Genomic DNA, 16,038 nt, shown 5'->3' with positions numbered 1-16,038 from the left:
TGCTGTTCATTTAAATATTTTAAAAAATAATTTTAAACTATTAGCCCAAAATTTGGCAATCGGAAACAACTTAGTTTTTTTTATCAAGATAATAAGAAGCACGCGTTTGCGTTTGGTGCCTCAAAAATTGTTCTTAAGCTTAGAAATATCTCCTCAATCGCTAGATTTAAACTTAATGGGACATATTTGGAGATATCTGGTAGCTAGATTACGAAAATACACCATTGAAACGAAAAGCGAACTAGAAACAGTAAGACTTGAAGTGTAACTGAACACTTATTCAGAAATTGCACAAAAAAATAAAGAAAAAATAATGAAATCTATTCCTAGACATTTAAAAGCTATTGTTGATACTGCATGGTATTCTACTAAATAATAACTTTGTAAAAAGTTAGATTATTTACCAAATTTTTGACATTTTTTCAAAGTGTACGAAGACTTTTGTAAGATAAAATTTCCCGCAATTTTTGGTTTTTGATTTTTTAAGAATTATGTTTTAATGTTTTATTAAAAATTTTCATGTAGTTTTGTTGAAAATAGATCATAGATCTTATAATAAAATACCTATTCCTAAATATTATTTCTAACCAATGGATAATGTCCAATTTCATTGAAAGTCATAGGTGTATGAACACTTTTGGGAGTCACTGTAGATTAAGATTAAAAATCTGCATAGAAAATTAACTACATTTCCGCTTTAACATTTGCAGGACTCATGCGGAACTTCTTATTTATGATTGGAACAATTATGGAGATGTTGAAGTGGTGAGTATTTTTATGAATAAACAGATGTGCATTGTTTGTAAATAGAATGATATGAAGAGAATTTTTCTTTTGTTCTGCCTGTAACTATTTTGTGGATATGATTTTAAGTTTGAGGTAGAATAGAACTGCCATTAAGGAAGTATGACAAGTATAATAAAAGCAATAAAGCATTAAATTTACAGATTTTACTTGTCCAAGCAAAAGCAAAATTTTTTTTATAAAATAAAGAGAACTGCCATCAAGTAGTTAAATATTTATTATTGAAACAATAGAATTTTTCAGGTATGGAGACAAAGCAAAATAATGTTCATTCTTTTTTTTTTCAAATTTTATTTTCCATATTTTAATACTCATATTGTCTACTACTATATTGTCAGTAGCATAGTAAAGGAGTTAGAACCGCGGTGAAAAATTAAAAATCCTCTGGAAATTATATTTTTTCTCATACTTCAAACATCTAGTGTAACATGAAGAATTGGCCAACCAATTCTATAGATCAAAATTTGTTTCAAGTTTGTAAAAAGATGTTTTTCATTTACAGCCAAATCTTGATAAATGGCAAAATGGTTAAATAGGAAATATTGTTTTAAATGATTTTTTTGGTCCTGTGAATCCTCAACCATTTCATAATTTATTGGATATTATGCAATCCAGTTAAGAGGAAATGATGATCATGATCCACGAAATTTCAGGTTAATGGGGTTTAACTGTAATTAGTAGTGGGCCATCAGAAATCTATTGGTTAGAGCATTAAACTGAAATTATAGGGCATGTGTTTCAATGCTCAAAGTCTCTAACACCAACTAAGGCGATACTGATAATTTAGTCTGTGGGCTAGCTGCTATCAGTTATCATAGGTACAATGTAAGGCATATCCACTTAGAGATGGGAAAAAGTTACCAAAGGTACCGAAGACTGGAGATAATTTCTCTCCCCCTTCAGGCTGGCAGCCAAACTGTACAGGTGGAGATGATTGGTGGTTCCGTCTCTTGATGGTTAGTCCAGTTTTTTACCTTCTCTAAGAGCAGGGCTTCCCAAACTGTGGTCCAAAAACCCCTTGGGGGTCCTTCGAGCTTTAGTAGGGGGTCCGCCACAAATTTCGGGTAAAAATGTTTTTAACACGTTAAATGATATTTAAAAAATGCTCTTATTTTATAAGATCAGAATTTTCATCTTTCAAGTATGTAGTTAACCTTTGAACTCTACTTCCTGGCATCTTGGGATACAATGCAGTAAGACCACACTGCAAATTAATAGTACACCTTGAAATCTCGTTTTGAACACTTTAATTCAGAAAAAGTGTTCCAGTTGCCTAAATGTGCAGCATCTTGAAAAAATTGAAATCTATGGACAGCTCCCGAAGAGCTTTTTTTAAAAGGGGGTCCACATTAAATATTGGTCTACAAAAAAGGTTCGCTGGTTATAAAGTTTGTGAAGCCCTGTGTTAGAAAAAATAAGGGTCTCACCTAAATGAGCCCTTTAAAAGATGCCCAACACTTTTATGGTGTTAAAGAAAGTGACACCACATTAAAAATAAATAAATAAATAAACCCTCAAATCATTAGCAGCTTTTAAAACATAACTCTTGAAAAACTAAAAAAAAACTGTTCGTGGATTTCTAATCAGCTTTAATAAATTTAAAAAGTTTGTTTCATTTTATAAAAATACTAGAAGCCCGTACCAAACTTGTCGGGTTGAAAAATTATCTGTCTTAAATAAATATTATGCAGATTTTTTGGTTTTTAAAAATATCATGGCATACAATATTTATGAGGTTTTGAAAGAAATGATTTAATTCATTTCCTAATCAAGAGATACCAACCTTTTCTTCCCCGGGAACAATATAATTTTCCTAAATGTAATGTCGTACTGCATATAATTGTACGTTCAATCTTCAGTGTTGATTATAGTGATAAATAAGAAATTTTCATTGGGAATTTCAATCACTTATATTGGAAATGGAAATTTGCAAGGACTATGGGAATTTAAGGAGTATGATGCTTTTAAAAGTGTTCTTAAGATACAGAGACCGTACAGAGCTCCTAAAAGAAGATGATTTTAAACAGGCTTGAAGTATATCTGCAAGCATTCATCTAGGGAACCACTGGAATAGTTTGATTAAAATCACCGGCAAATGCGAAGTTGACACTTCTTATAATGCTGTCTTTTAGCAAAAAAAAAAAAACTTGCACAGACATCCCTAGTCTGCTTGTTGATCTTGGCCAATGTTAAATTTATTAAACTTTTTCCAATTCTACCGGGTATGCCAATAAACATTACTTTGCGTTTGGTTCATATGGTATCATAGGCGAGTCCCTAATTGGTTACTAATTTGGTTGCGAGATTAGAAACGTACTTATTCAGTAAGTTGCGATTATGTATCAGTCTTGTTACTGAATAGTTTTCGTTGATTCTCTGTGGCGCTGGCAAACAAAGCTCCCCTGGTGACTCTTCTCTTCATACAATCATGATCTTTTCTGTTTTTTTTCTGTCTGTTTTACTCTCCTTGCAATGTGGCATCACAAAGATATTTTTTGAATGTTTGCTATAAAACAAAAAGCTCAAAAAGTTGATTTTTTAGTAAAATGTTTACAAAAGTCTGGAATAGTGAAAAACAGAGCTGGAGGCAGATGCTATCTCATTGAAGCTGAGAGCGCGGACGAGACTAGATTGTTCAATGATGAAAAATTTTGAAGTTGCTCTCACACAATTTTTGAAGTTGCTTGGGTGATTTTGAAGAGCAAGATATAAAAAGTGTTTTCATACATAACTTTGTCACTTCAATCATTTTTTAACTATTCCAATCAGCTCAGTTAGTAGAGAGAGATTTTTTATGTCTCAAGAGGTTAGAGAATTATTTTCGAAGCACAATGGGCAAAAAAAAAACTTTTCTACTTAGCTGTAGTGGCAAAACAGCACAACACTGGGCACTGGTAGATTAATAACACAATTCCCTGCTCTTCCGAATTCCAAAAATCATGCATTAAAACTTTTCCAAAAAGAATAAAAACTTTAGTATCAAGTTGTTTCTGTATGATAACTTATTAAAAAATGAATAAAAATTTTAATTGTTTCTGAACACTAATCTTTATTCATATTAAACCGATTTTATGACCACTTCCTGTTAGCTAATGTGTGTTTGGTACTGCACTGTGGTAATACATATTTAAGAAACTCGATCCCCCAAATGAAATGCTGAAATGCTGCCCCTGCTGAAATGCATGCAAAATTACATCTTTTAGAAACACGGATTATTATCGTCTATCTGCACTACTTAAATTCAAGAACTAATTTGTCCGCAGTGAATCTCAGTTATTATTCGTTTAAATAAATTTAGAAGTATAAATATTCTTGACACTAAATGGTTTGCAATGTCCAAGGCTAATAGAATGCTATACACCGTATCCTCTGCAGCCTCAAACACATGCAAAGGTTTTAGCGCTTTTTATGCTAACACTGTGAATATTTTCTCAGACATGTGTGCCCATCCCTTTGAATTTAGTTCAGAGAGAACTTTCCACCAATCTTTCGTTGTCATTCCTAATTTAGTTCTAAGAGAACCTTTAACTAGTTTTTCTTTGCCGATGCGGGACAATCGGTGATTGTCTTTATGTGTATAAGAATAAAACAGTACGAAAAATAGTAGCGAAGACAAACTATTGGTTTAAAAAATTGGGATAAGTACACATATGCATATTTTATAGCTTATGTCACTCAGTTAGAACACACCTTTCATGTAGTGAACGAATTTTTCAAATCAGTGCAGTAGCTCCGGAGATTACCTCGAACATATAAACACACAAAAATTTGTTCTCTCTCTTTATAATATAAAAATATTTTTCAAACTGATGTTTTATGATAGTGAGAAAATATCTGAGTTGCAGTGTGTGTGTGTAAACTTCATAAGTTTTCATGTTGTGCATTTTTGTTCTCTGTTTAAATTCTAGGTAGTAGAAGATATCGAAAGAATAGACTTTGATCGTTTCACTATTTATGATGATAAACTTAAAGATTGGAAATATGATGACGATTGGATTTTGGGGTGGTATCGAAGGCAGTAAGTGCTACAATCATTAGTGAAATGGACATTTTTAGATATTAACTGAAGGTTTTATATACAGGATTCAAAATTTAACTATACATTTCAACAGCTATTTAATCATAAATTTATAAATATTTATAGAAAATAATAACATAATACAGCAAAACCTCTTTTCATGGCCACCTCTGAAAAAAAGTAGGCAACTTTTACATATGAGATAGAGAGAAGCAAAGGGGGGTAAGTGGACATTTTCAAGTTTTGAGTAAAAGGCGTTAAGTTCAGGTCCTAGGTAGGCTTTCCTTGAAAAGTTTTTCTAGATCATGCTGTAAAGCAGAACCTACCAGGACTACTCCTACTATCTCTTGTCCCAAAACAGAAGAGGGGTTTACCTACCTTTTGTACTGGTTATCATATAATTTTTAATTTTTGCATTTACATCCCTTTGCTTCTCACTGCCTCATATGTCACTCTCCTTAATTCCGAGCCAATCATGATTGAAATAACATTCAATAAAACCTCTGAGCTACAAAATCTCTGTACAATGGTAAATGATCACTAAAAGTACCCTTGTGAACTAATGAATGGCAGCATTTGAAAGAAACAAATCAACAAAAGTATACAACTCAAAAATGAAAATAGCTGAACATTTTATGATTTTTTTTTTTTTTTTTTGGAGTTTAGCCAGTCAGTGGAAAAAGCTTTTAATTATTCAATCCTTCAGAAACAAACATGTTTCAAAACAATATTAGTTTTTTATTACCAGATTATTTTTAAAGAACTGCTTATTTTTGGTTAATTCTTATTACTGGTTGTTAAAATGTTTTATACTTATTAGCATTTTATAAGAGATAGAGTGCATCTATATTTCAAGCTAAAATTATAATGAAAAAAAAAATGAAATTTATTTATTTGTTTTGAAATAACTTTTTAAAAATGTCGCCAGGAAGAAAATCCTAATATTGAGCAGAATGCTAAAAGATTGCGCATGGAAAACATGGATTCATGAGATGATATTCTATTCTGTATTTTAAGACTTCCTAAAACTAAATTTTTTGCACACAATGATATAGCTGCCAACTTTCCTGACTCGTTTGGAGGTCTCCTGAATTTTGATGCCTTCTCCCTAATGAAGTAAATAGCTCCCAAGTTTTCGTCAAAACAACAAAATTCCACAAAAAGGGATTGTCCAGTGATTTGATGTTCAGAAAAAATCTGTATAGTAAAACATTTAGAATTCCGAGACTGAAACCTTTTCATACATGTGTATGAAAATTGTATATATTTGATCGATCTTAAACTTTTATTTCCAAAAAAAATACAGTAAAATGTTCCTGAATTTTCCATGATCTTCCTAAAATTTTATCCTATTGTAAAAAATGTTTATTATCACTAAAACAAACTAAAAAAAAAAAACATAGTACTCTCTGCTATTGAATTTTGGGTACTTTTAGATTTCGGGATACCGAATTTCGGGGCCTAATATAGGTTTAATTAAAGAAATTCCAACATATGTTTTACGCAAACTTCTGTTGTAAAATTTATTCATGCCAAGTCTCCTTAAATTTTCACCTTTTAATGTTTTTTATTGTATCAATGTCAATTAATTTTCAGCTATGCAAAAATCACTGGAAAATTTTCCCTTCAATTAAAAGTGGCAATTCGAAAAGGCTACATGTAAATATGATACAAAAATAAATAAATAAAAAGAAGAAAACTTTCACTTACCATTTTTATCAACATTCCACAAAAATTTCTTTACCTCCTTTCTTTTAGCATGAAGCCTTAGTGTTGCCAAATAGAATACGCCAAGTGGTTGGCATTTCATGTGATTTCTATTATGAATATGATTAAGTTACAGTAAAAGGGCTAAAGAAAATGCCCAACATGGCTCTTTGTAGAAAAAAGGTTTGCTAACCACAACTGACATTTTTGCTAAATGCAAGAAATTATAGATTATTTTAATTCTAGTCAAAAATTATCAATATATTCTTCATTTATTTTTCTGATTTAAGGATTTATTTAAATTCATTCTGTCCTAAAATGCAGTCATCAATCATAAACATTCATTCTTTTAACTACACTCTCCTTAAATATGGCTAAATTCCTCGATTATGCCATTTTAATGCCTTAATTATTTAAGATTTATATTGAATCATTCATCAATGTTTTAAACTAAATTAATCTTGTTTTTATAACAAAAATTAAAATTTATGGAAAAAAGACCGTAGTAAAATTTTGTGGTTAAATTTCTGTCTTTGGTATGAACAACCAATGATTTGGAAAAAACCACTCAAGTGTAACAAATTTACTTAATTCCATATTGCTCAAAGATTAAATAAATCTTCATTCACTAATTTTTAAAGGTGAAACAAATATGAATTAATTTGAAAAGAAACAAAACGCAGAAAATAAATTAAAATCTCAGGAAATACATTAAAATACATGTAAAGAAAGAAGAAACAAGCAGATTAAGTTGCCAAGTATAAAATTGATTTAAAAAAAAAAAAAAGGCTGCATTTTATTATTTTAATTTTATGCATAATGAATGAAACTTTAAAAATTCCTGCAGGTTTTTTCTTATTTTGTAGGGCATTGTAACAACAATAGTTCAAAGTTTGAATGTTATTATAAGTTTGCTATGAATTTAATGTATCCAAATATTTTAAACAGATTCACAACCCTTAAGCGAAGAATTCTGGATTATGCATGTATTTATCGACCTAAAGTGAAAGAACTGTTTCATCCTGGAGAAGAAGTTTTGGAATTTCATGAAATTCTAAAAAAGGTAGCAATTTCTTACTTGTTGCATGTCATTTATTCATTTCACATCTGATTTCAAAAAGTTCAGAAATTTAAAACTCTTTGTTACAGCAATGAAGTTCTAAAATTTGTGCATCCTGGTTCTGATTAAAGTTATATTAAACATGACATAACTATAACACCTTTTATGGTTAAACGAAAGGTTAAAACAAATTCAAAGCATAGAATTTAAAATAGTGATTCTCTTCCTTTTGTAATCAAGAGTTGAAAAAGTTTTTTTTTTTTTTTTTTTGATAAGTTTCTCAATTTTTCTTTTAAAAGTAATGTGTTGTGGCTTGATTGATTTCCAACCCTGGAAATTGCTTAGTATTCAAGTCACAAAAAGCATTTTATGCTATTTTTGACAAGTGGAACAAGGCAGTTAAGCAGCTCTCCTTCAGAATTTTTTTTAAATTGAAGTCTTAAAAATGCAATTTTCAATTATCTTTAATGATTTTATGGAGTAGCAGGGTTCCCACAGTCCTTAAAAGTCGTTAGAAACTCCTTATTTTTCATTTTCAAAAATAAGGGCCCTTAAAAGTACTTAGTTTTTGCTCAAGGTCCTTAAAACTCTTCGAAAGTCCTTATTTTTCACTACTGTTGGCAACTTTTTAAACAAGGGCACTTTCTAAAGAAAAAATTCAAAAATGTCAATAATCATTCGAGAACGAGGTTGTGTAAACTTAATTGCAGGTAATTTTTGAAGTTTGGAGAATTAAGAGGAATGATTTAAGAGTCCTTAGGAATGTTTGAACCTTTGGAATGTTTTGAAAGCTACTGAAGTCGAAAAAAAAGTTTAGGCTGTCTTTGGTGATGTAAAAATATTGGAGAGAGGTCCTTTTTTTTTTTTGAAAAAATTACAAAACTGGAGTCTTGAAAATGCTGAAGTATTAAAAGCTATGTTTTAGGCCATCTTTGGGTGAATTAGGGAGCGGAGGTTCTGAGCAAGACACACGTGATAACAGGCCAGAAAACTCCCTCTCCCCCCCCCCCCGCTTTGTTACACCACCAGTCATCAATCTACGAACTTGGCGCAAAACTTTGAAAGCAGTGCAGTTTACCAGTAAACAGTAATACTGCTTGCTCTGGCTGAAATAGATGAAATAGGAAATATGTAATTTCGGATGCACATATTTGAATACAATACTGTTGGATTTATCTCATACTTTTCACATTCTGGAATGTTGAGTGAAAGTGAGTCAGCGATTTCCGCTTCCAAACAACCTGCATGAGAAGAAAAAAATTGGGCGCCTCATGGAATAAATTTTAAAGTTCGGAGGTAAGTACTTTTCTCAGATAAACTAATTTACATTTTGTGCAGAAGAGTTCATGCAACTAAGGTTACTTACTTTTCCTCCATTACATAAACAATTGTCAGTTTCCTTTCCAATATCTTTGTAATTTGTTATTTCAGCATACTGCTTTAATATTTGAAACGGTTAACTTACAACATTTTATTTCTTTATTTTTTTAACCTTGTACACGCATTTATTCGAAATGGATTTTCCAAGCTGACAATATACATATGTCAAAATTTTCTGCAGATATACTCGTTGCTATCAGAAGCAACGTAACTTTGTGTTGATATTCAGTTAATATGTAAACAAGTTTATTGAAACAGGCTTTTAACTGAACTAATCTTATATTTTCGGTTTCAATTAAATTGTTTCATACGCTAGCATGTGTTATTTTGATCAAAAAATATTCCTTGATGGGCTTCCGTAGTTCAGAGGTAGAAGATTAGCTTTGAATGCCAGAGGTCATGGGTTCGATACTCAAACATTTCCCCCCAACTACGCCACTGCAATGTTATTCAAACAAGCTGGTTCTGTGCGTAAATTAAAAAAAAGTATGTTTTTTTTCACTGTTGTTTTTAAGTTTTATGATATTTATGCATAAATTGCTGTTGAGTTTACTGGAATCATAATTTCTGGGCTTGCGAAAGAATATTTTGAGCAGTGGATACACAATGTGTTTTTGCCAAATACTCTATGCTTGTTTGTTATGCTTAATAAAGGCAAAATGTCTTGAACTATATATTTTTGAACGCCTTGGGTTTTCTGTTAATAGGCTTTCAGGAACTCTGAAACTGTAACATAAATTAAGGAGCTGTCCATAAAAGGATGTTACAAAATTTTGAACAAATCCCCCCCCCCCCCTTCTTGTTACATGTAATGCTGTTCAACATGAGCATATTGTTATAAACAACGTGTGATGTCACACTTCTTGTTATCCCCTCCCTTTTCCCTGTTACAAAACTGTCACACTGAATTCCTAAAACAGCATACTCAGCAAAATGTTGATCTAAATTTAACATATATGAGGTTTTAAATATTGTAGAAAGTTGCTAAAATGGTCATTCTATGTAAAGTTTTTCGAAAAGGGTTACTTTGTCATCAATTAATGCTTTTTAAAATATTTTTTCAAAAGCCTAAAATGATGAACTATTAAAGCCCCCCCCCCCCACACACACAAATCATTCGCAGCAGAAAAAGCTAAAAATGGAAAAGTAACCAAATTCCAAAAAAAAAAGGCTGCTTAGATATTGAATACATTTTTTTGATGAACAACATTCATGATGTACAACATACATGATGTTGTATAATTCATTCTTTAACTAACATTTTTCAAGTTCAATTCCTGTGTAATTTTTCGAGAGTGCCGACCGAAGGGGGGGGGGTGTCGGAATCAGTCTCATAATAATGATATCTTTTCAATGGCTATAGTTATAAATAACTGTGCCCTTGAAATTTTAAGGGAGATGGGGGAGATGTTTTTGGGGTTTTTTTCTTGAAGTTTTCATAATTGAAGGGGATAGGGCACCGTTTACTTTGGGGGATGGCACCCAAGCATTCATGTCTTTTTAAAAGCATAAATTTGCTCAGCTAAATTAACATTAATAGTATGATATTATTGTACTTTAATTTGATGTTATGTCTTTGAAACATATTGCAGTCATATTTCCCGTTTACTTAAGTAAAATTGTTTATTTATTTTTTAAAATTTCATTTAATTCTTATTCAAATGCAATGGTAAAATTATTTTTTGTTTTGATGTAATTGTAAAATGAAAGTTCATTTATTTGAATAATTCTTAATGTTTCAATACAGTATATGAGTAGTTAAAATGCAATTAGTTAAAAAAAATCAAATAAAAAACAAAGCTGTGTTTATTTATCACTTCGTTTTAACATGATTGTAAAATAAAATCATGTTTAGTTATTTCAATACTTTGTAAGACTTATAAATGTTTTTATGTAAAATACTATGAATTAAGCTCAGTGTATTTTTTAATGATGATTATCGGTTCCTTTTCATGTTTTCAAATGAAAAAGTAGAACTTTTAATGCTAGTACTAAACTAATAGAAGACAATAATAAATAAACAAAATTGTTTAATTAAACCAAAATATTAATCGAAGCGCTCACTTCCCAATATTTGTTGTGGATCGACGAACGATGATGTTATTTGCTAGTTGGATGGCTCTTCAAATATCGAAGGCCTCGTTCTGAGGCTCTCCCCTGAAAAACTTAACTGAAGTCTTAAAAATTTTAGGCTGTCTCTTGTCTTGCATAATACCAAAGTAAAGGGCAGAGGAATTCTTTGTAGAAAAAAAATTAAAATCAAGAGCCTTAAAGACTCAACTCTTGGCCATCTTTCATGAGTATAGAGGAGGGTTTCGGGGCTTGCCCCTCCTCCGACAAATTTTGAGCTGGTTTAAAACTTCTCAGCTGTCTTTAGGTCTAAGCTATCTTTGTATAACTTACAAAAAAGGGTATTTGGAGGCAGTCTCACAAATTTTTTTCGAATTTGTACTCTTAAAATTTTGGATGGTTTTTGGTAGTGTAAACATAGGGCGGGTGCTCTCTTCAGAAAAAAATCTGAAACTGAACCGTTAAAAACAAATTTAAGCCATCTTCTGGTGAATTTATCACAAGGGTTTAGGGGGCTCTCTTTCAAAACATTTTTGAAGCTAGTATATTTAAAACTTTGCACCAAGCTATCTTTGGTGATTCAAGGGTGGAGAAAATTCTGGGCTCTCGTCCGAAAAATTTGAAGTCTTAAAAACTTTTAGGTTGTGTCTTTGGTAGAAATGAAAACAGTTGGAAAAAAAACGGAAAATTTCCGAAAAAAACAGTTTTTTCCCCGAAGAAGTAAATTTCCACTTCGGAAAAATTGGAAAAAAAAAGAGAATTTTTTCAACTTTTCAGGGTTTTAATTGAAATTTTCAGCAAAAAGTGATTAGAAATTTCTCACACTTAAATTCTGATGCAATTTCCCCCCCCCCCCCCCCGTTTTATGTTAAAATACTGTCTAACATTAATGCAAGTTGTTGTATGACAATATAATTTGCATATAGATCAAAAAATGTTTAATAATACTTTTTGCAAAAAAACATAAACCAATAACCTTAGTGAAGAATTTATTTTCCTTCTTCATAAAACAAACAAGCATAACTTTAATCACAAAACTATGTTTCTGCTCACTGTGCGAACCAAATGTACAGGGTGCGGCAAAAAAAAAAAAAAAAAAAACCCCGGGCAAGCAATTTCCCAAGAAACTCTATTAAAAACAAATAATTTACAAAACACAAAAAATAATAATATGAGAAGACCTTTAGCAATCAATAAATTTAATTTGTTTCAAACTAGCAGACTTTTGCAGTAATACAGAGATGCAACTGCTTATTGAAATTTTCATTCAAGGGCAGCAAGTCCTTTAATCAATCCTATTCCCTATAAAGCAGTTGGTTTAGATAGAGAGTTCAATTTTATGTGTGTTTAGGGTAGACCTTTGACTCCAAAATAGGCCTTACAGTGTAATAAATGGGATTAAGGTCGAGCGAGTAGAGCGTCCACTCTAAAGATGATATCATGTCAAAAACAATGCACCTTGCAACACTCTTGTCTTTTTGGTCATATGAATCGGTGTTTAGTTAAAGGAAAATGTTCAGCCTACAATGCTGATGTGCTCTTAGGCCCACAGAAGTACAATAACTTCTAAAATGTCCTTCTGGTTCACTTTTTGGTTCATTTTACGGCCCTCATCCACAAAAAAAAAAAAAGATTTTTTGTCGCTTGTGCTGATTCCATCTCAGACCAAGCCCGACTTCGGATTTTGGCGATATCTAACACTTTCTAAGGTGCTTGGAGTGTCTATAGACCAAATCCTATGGTTCTGGGGGATGTGAGCCGGTTGAACGGTAAATCAGTGAAAGGTATATCTTCCAGTGTGGACTTGTGGCCCTTCTCAAATGTTTCTGGCATCTTTGGAGTCATACGAATGCCTGAACTTTTTGGAACCTAAAACTTTTGTTTGAGTTGTTTTTTCCCTTAGTCGCACTTATCGGTCACAAATTCCCATCTTACGACTTTTATGGTGAAAACCCAAGGATTTCATTGAACTCACTTTTGGATGACCTGACGATTAACTGAAATGTTCACTATTCGTTTTTGTACACATTCCCGACTATCATTTCCAAGCCTCTTGAAATAGCATACCATTTCAAATACTGTTTGTCAAGGGACAACAAGCAAACGAATTGTTGTTCTACTTGGTTAACAACTTAAAATAGCAGGTATTTTGCTTAAAATTGTTAGAAAACCGAAAAACAATGCATAAACAAGGTAATATATTGTAAATTATTTTCTAATAAAGTGAGAAACAAAAATAAATTAGGCACTCATTAAAATGAAATTATCTTTCTTCCATTCGATCATACAAATTTTGTCTGGCATTTTTTTTTTTTTTTTGCCGCACCCTGTATGCTGCCGGGCTAAGCAAAAAGGGGAATTTGCAGTTAGGCTCAAGCTGAGATATTGTATTTTAAAGTGTGACTCTTCCATATCTTTGGTTTAGATTTTTTTTTAAAGAATTTTTTTAAACAATAGTCCTTGATCAAATGACCCTAAAACATTTTATTTATTAAGTAAAATATGAAACAGAGAACAACTTGGTTATAGTAATTCAAATTTGTTCAAAAGTGCTGGTATGACTACTTTTACTTCTGTGCTTAGCACGGCCGTATGAATAAACTGAAACTGTAGTTCAAGTTTTGGTTCAGCTTAAGAAACACCAATTTAGTTTTGATTTGGTCTGAGACTGGGTTGGAAAAATCAAAACTCAATAGCTTTCATTTTCAGACAGTAAAGTTACGTTGCATTATTTTTCTTTCAAAAAAAAAAAAAAAAAAAATCAATCGTGTTTGAAAGTCGAAAATTTCAATTAATACTTCAAGTTTCAAAGGCAATCTAAAATAGAAAATGTAATTGTTACGATTAGACACAGATTACCCAATATTATTGGTTGAATGACGACTTGACTTATGTCTGGTGTTTGATCATGAAAGCTCTCAGTTATAAAACATTTTTTTTTTTGTTCCAATTAATCTTACCTTTATATGTATTTCTGTCAAGCAGATGTGTGAATAGCATATATTTCTTAATGCTTAACCCTTTATATGTTCCAAGAAATACAGAGGTATTGAAAAACCCTAATTTTATTTATAAAATAATCAAATTTTCCATTTTTTTTTCCAATTTTTCCCGAAAAAAAACGGTAAAAAAAAAAGTTTCTTTTCCACCATTTCAAAATTTCCAGAAATTTTACATCTCTAGTCTTTGGTGATGTAAATATATGAGGACTTAGAAGAAATTCTGAAACTGAATTCTTAAAAACGCAAATTTAGGCCTTTGGTAAATGTAGGGGTAGGTGTTTGGTGATTCTCTTCCAGCCTCCAGAAATGTTTCAGAATTGATGATTTATCGGCCCAATTTTAAGCTGCTGTTAAGTTAGGGGTTGGTGAGATTCTCCCTGAAAAATTTCCAAAGCTGACCTAAATGTAAAGAACACTACTTTAAGAAATTTTTAAATGACTTATTAAGGGGGAGAATTAGGAACGACTCTGCCAAAAATAGTTTTAGTATTGAAGTCTTAAAACTTTTAGGCTGTGTTTGGTTTGATAAAAGTAAGCCTCTCCTTTGAACGTTTTTGAAACTGGAGTGGTAAAAATGCAAATTTAGACAATTTTTTGTGAAGTTTGGAGGGCTCTCCCTCGAAAATTGTTCGTAGCTGAAGTTTTAAAAACACTAATATAGGCCATCTTTAGATGATTTAAGGCTAAAGGGATTCAGGCGCTATTCTGTAATTTTTTTGAAATGGAAATCTTGAAAGCCCAACTTAAAACTATCTTTTGTGAAGTACAAGGAAGGGGAACAGTGGGGGATGTTCTTCAAAAGTTTTTAAAAACTGAAGTCTAAAAACCAGGCTCTCTTCGGAGAAGTAGGGAGAGTAGTAATCTAATTTTAAATGGAAAAAAACATTCGTTTTGAAAATGAAGTTTTTGCATTATTAAATAATGTTTTGTAATAAATCAGCAGTCTCAATGCATTTTGTGTTATTTTTGCTCATTTTGCATAGAAAAAATTAGTGCTTGAAATAGTATTATTGGCTAGGTGCATTCAAGTAACAAGGAGGAGTAGAAATATAACCTTATGAAAATGAAAAATTGGCTATAAGAGAAATCGGACCCATTTAGTTGGACAGGGAGAAATCAGGGAACATGATTTTGTTCCTCCTGTGGTCACCTTGTGTATATATTAAGTGCTAAAATTCAATTTCTTCAGTACGCCAATATTGTAAAAGCTTGTGCTTGGAGTGCTGTGCTTATCTCAAAATTTATACTAATTGTTAACAAGCAATTCTTTTTAATATAAGATAATGAAACTTCTCTGGGCAAGAATTCAAGGAAGGGATTTGAGAAAGTTCTGTATGTGTCATCCTGCCTTGAATTTTAGCCCTTGAATAAATATTCGAGATAGTGATTTATTAACTTCTGTGTAAATATTTAATCATACTAAAAACTAAACTATTAAAATAAGTACTATTAAATTAGTTCTCCTTCTCGTGGACATCCATTTAAAAATGTTTTTTTGGAAAAAAAATTAAGAATTGAGCTTTTTTTTTTTTTTTTTTTTTTTCTTGCATCAACTATTTTTAGCTTGACTTTGCAATGTTAAAAGTTATTTTTCTGCGGAAAAATGCTTAAAAACTAAGGCATATTTGTATGATACATATGTATGGATTTAATAATAAATAAGTTGATGAGTAGTTGATATTTTGAGGTCCTGAATTTATTTTAAAAAGGTCCTTAAAAAGTCCTTACTTTTTGTTTTGGTAAAGGAGTGGGAACCCTGAGTAGGGTGGGGATCAGAGACATAGCCTCCAGAGAGGGAGCAGAAAGACAACCACCTCTTCCTGGGTAGAAAATAAATATGCAGTCTTTTAGCATATTAATCTGAGTATGCAAATAACTCAATTCTGGATGTGTTAATGTCAAATAGTACAAACGAGAAGAACTTGCAATTAAAGAAAACTTTTACCTGAAAAAGACATGTGTGACTGCTCCTTGATTCTACCTAAAAATGTCCAAAA

The 16,038-nt window shown here is 31.5% G+C and overlaps 1 protein-coding gene across 1 annotated transcript in view; it reads left to right on the top strand.

Moving 5' to 3' along the window:
* LOC129228728 (NADH dehydrogenase [ubiquinone] 1 alpha subcomplex subunit 10, mitochondrial-like) overlaps positions 1-16,038 on the top strand; it is a 40,891-nt gene that overhangs the window by 24,416 nt on the left and 437 nt on the right. Inside the window, exons 5-7 of the mRNA XM_054863413.1 lie at positions 711-765; positions 4,713-4,822; positions 7,478-7,592. Of these exons, the coding sequence (XP_054719388.1) occupies positions 711-765; positions 4,713-4,822; positions 7,478-7,592 (280 nt within the window). The remainder of the gene's footprint in view (positions 1-710; positions 766-4,712; positions 4,823-7,477; positions 7,593-16,038) is intronic.

This window comes from Uloborus diversus, chromosome 8, assembly GCF_026930045.1.
Source record: "Uloborus diversus isolate 005 chromosome 8, Udiv.v.3.1, whole genome shotgun sequence".
Taxonomy (NCBI): Eukaryota; Metazoa; Arthropoda; class Arachnida; order Araneae; family Uloboridae; genus Uloborus; species Uloborus diversus.
This window is presented reverse-complemented; position numbering and strand designations above follow the sequence as displayed.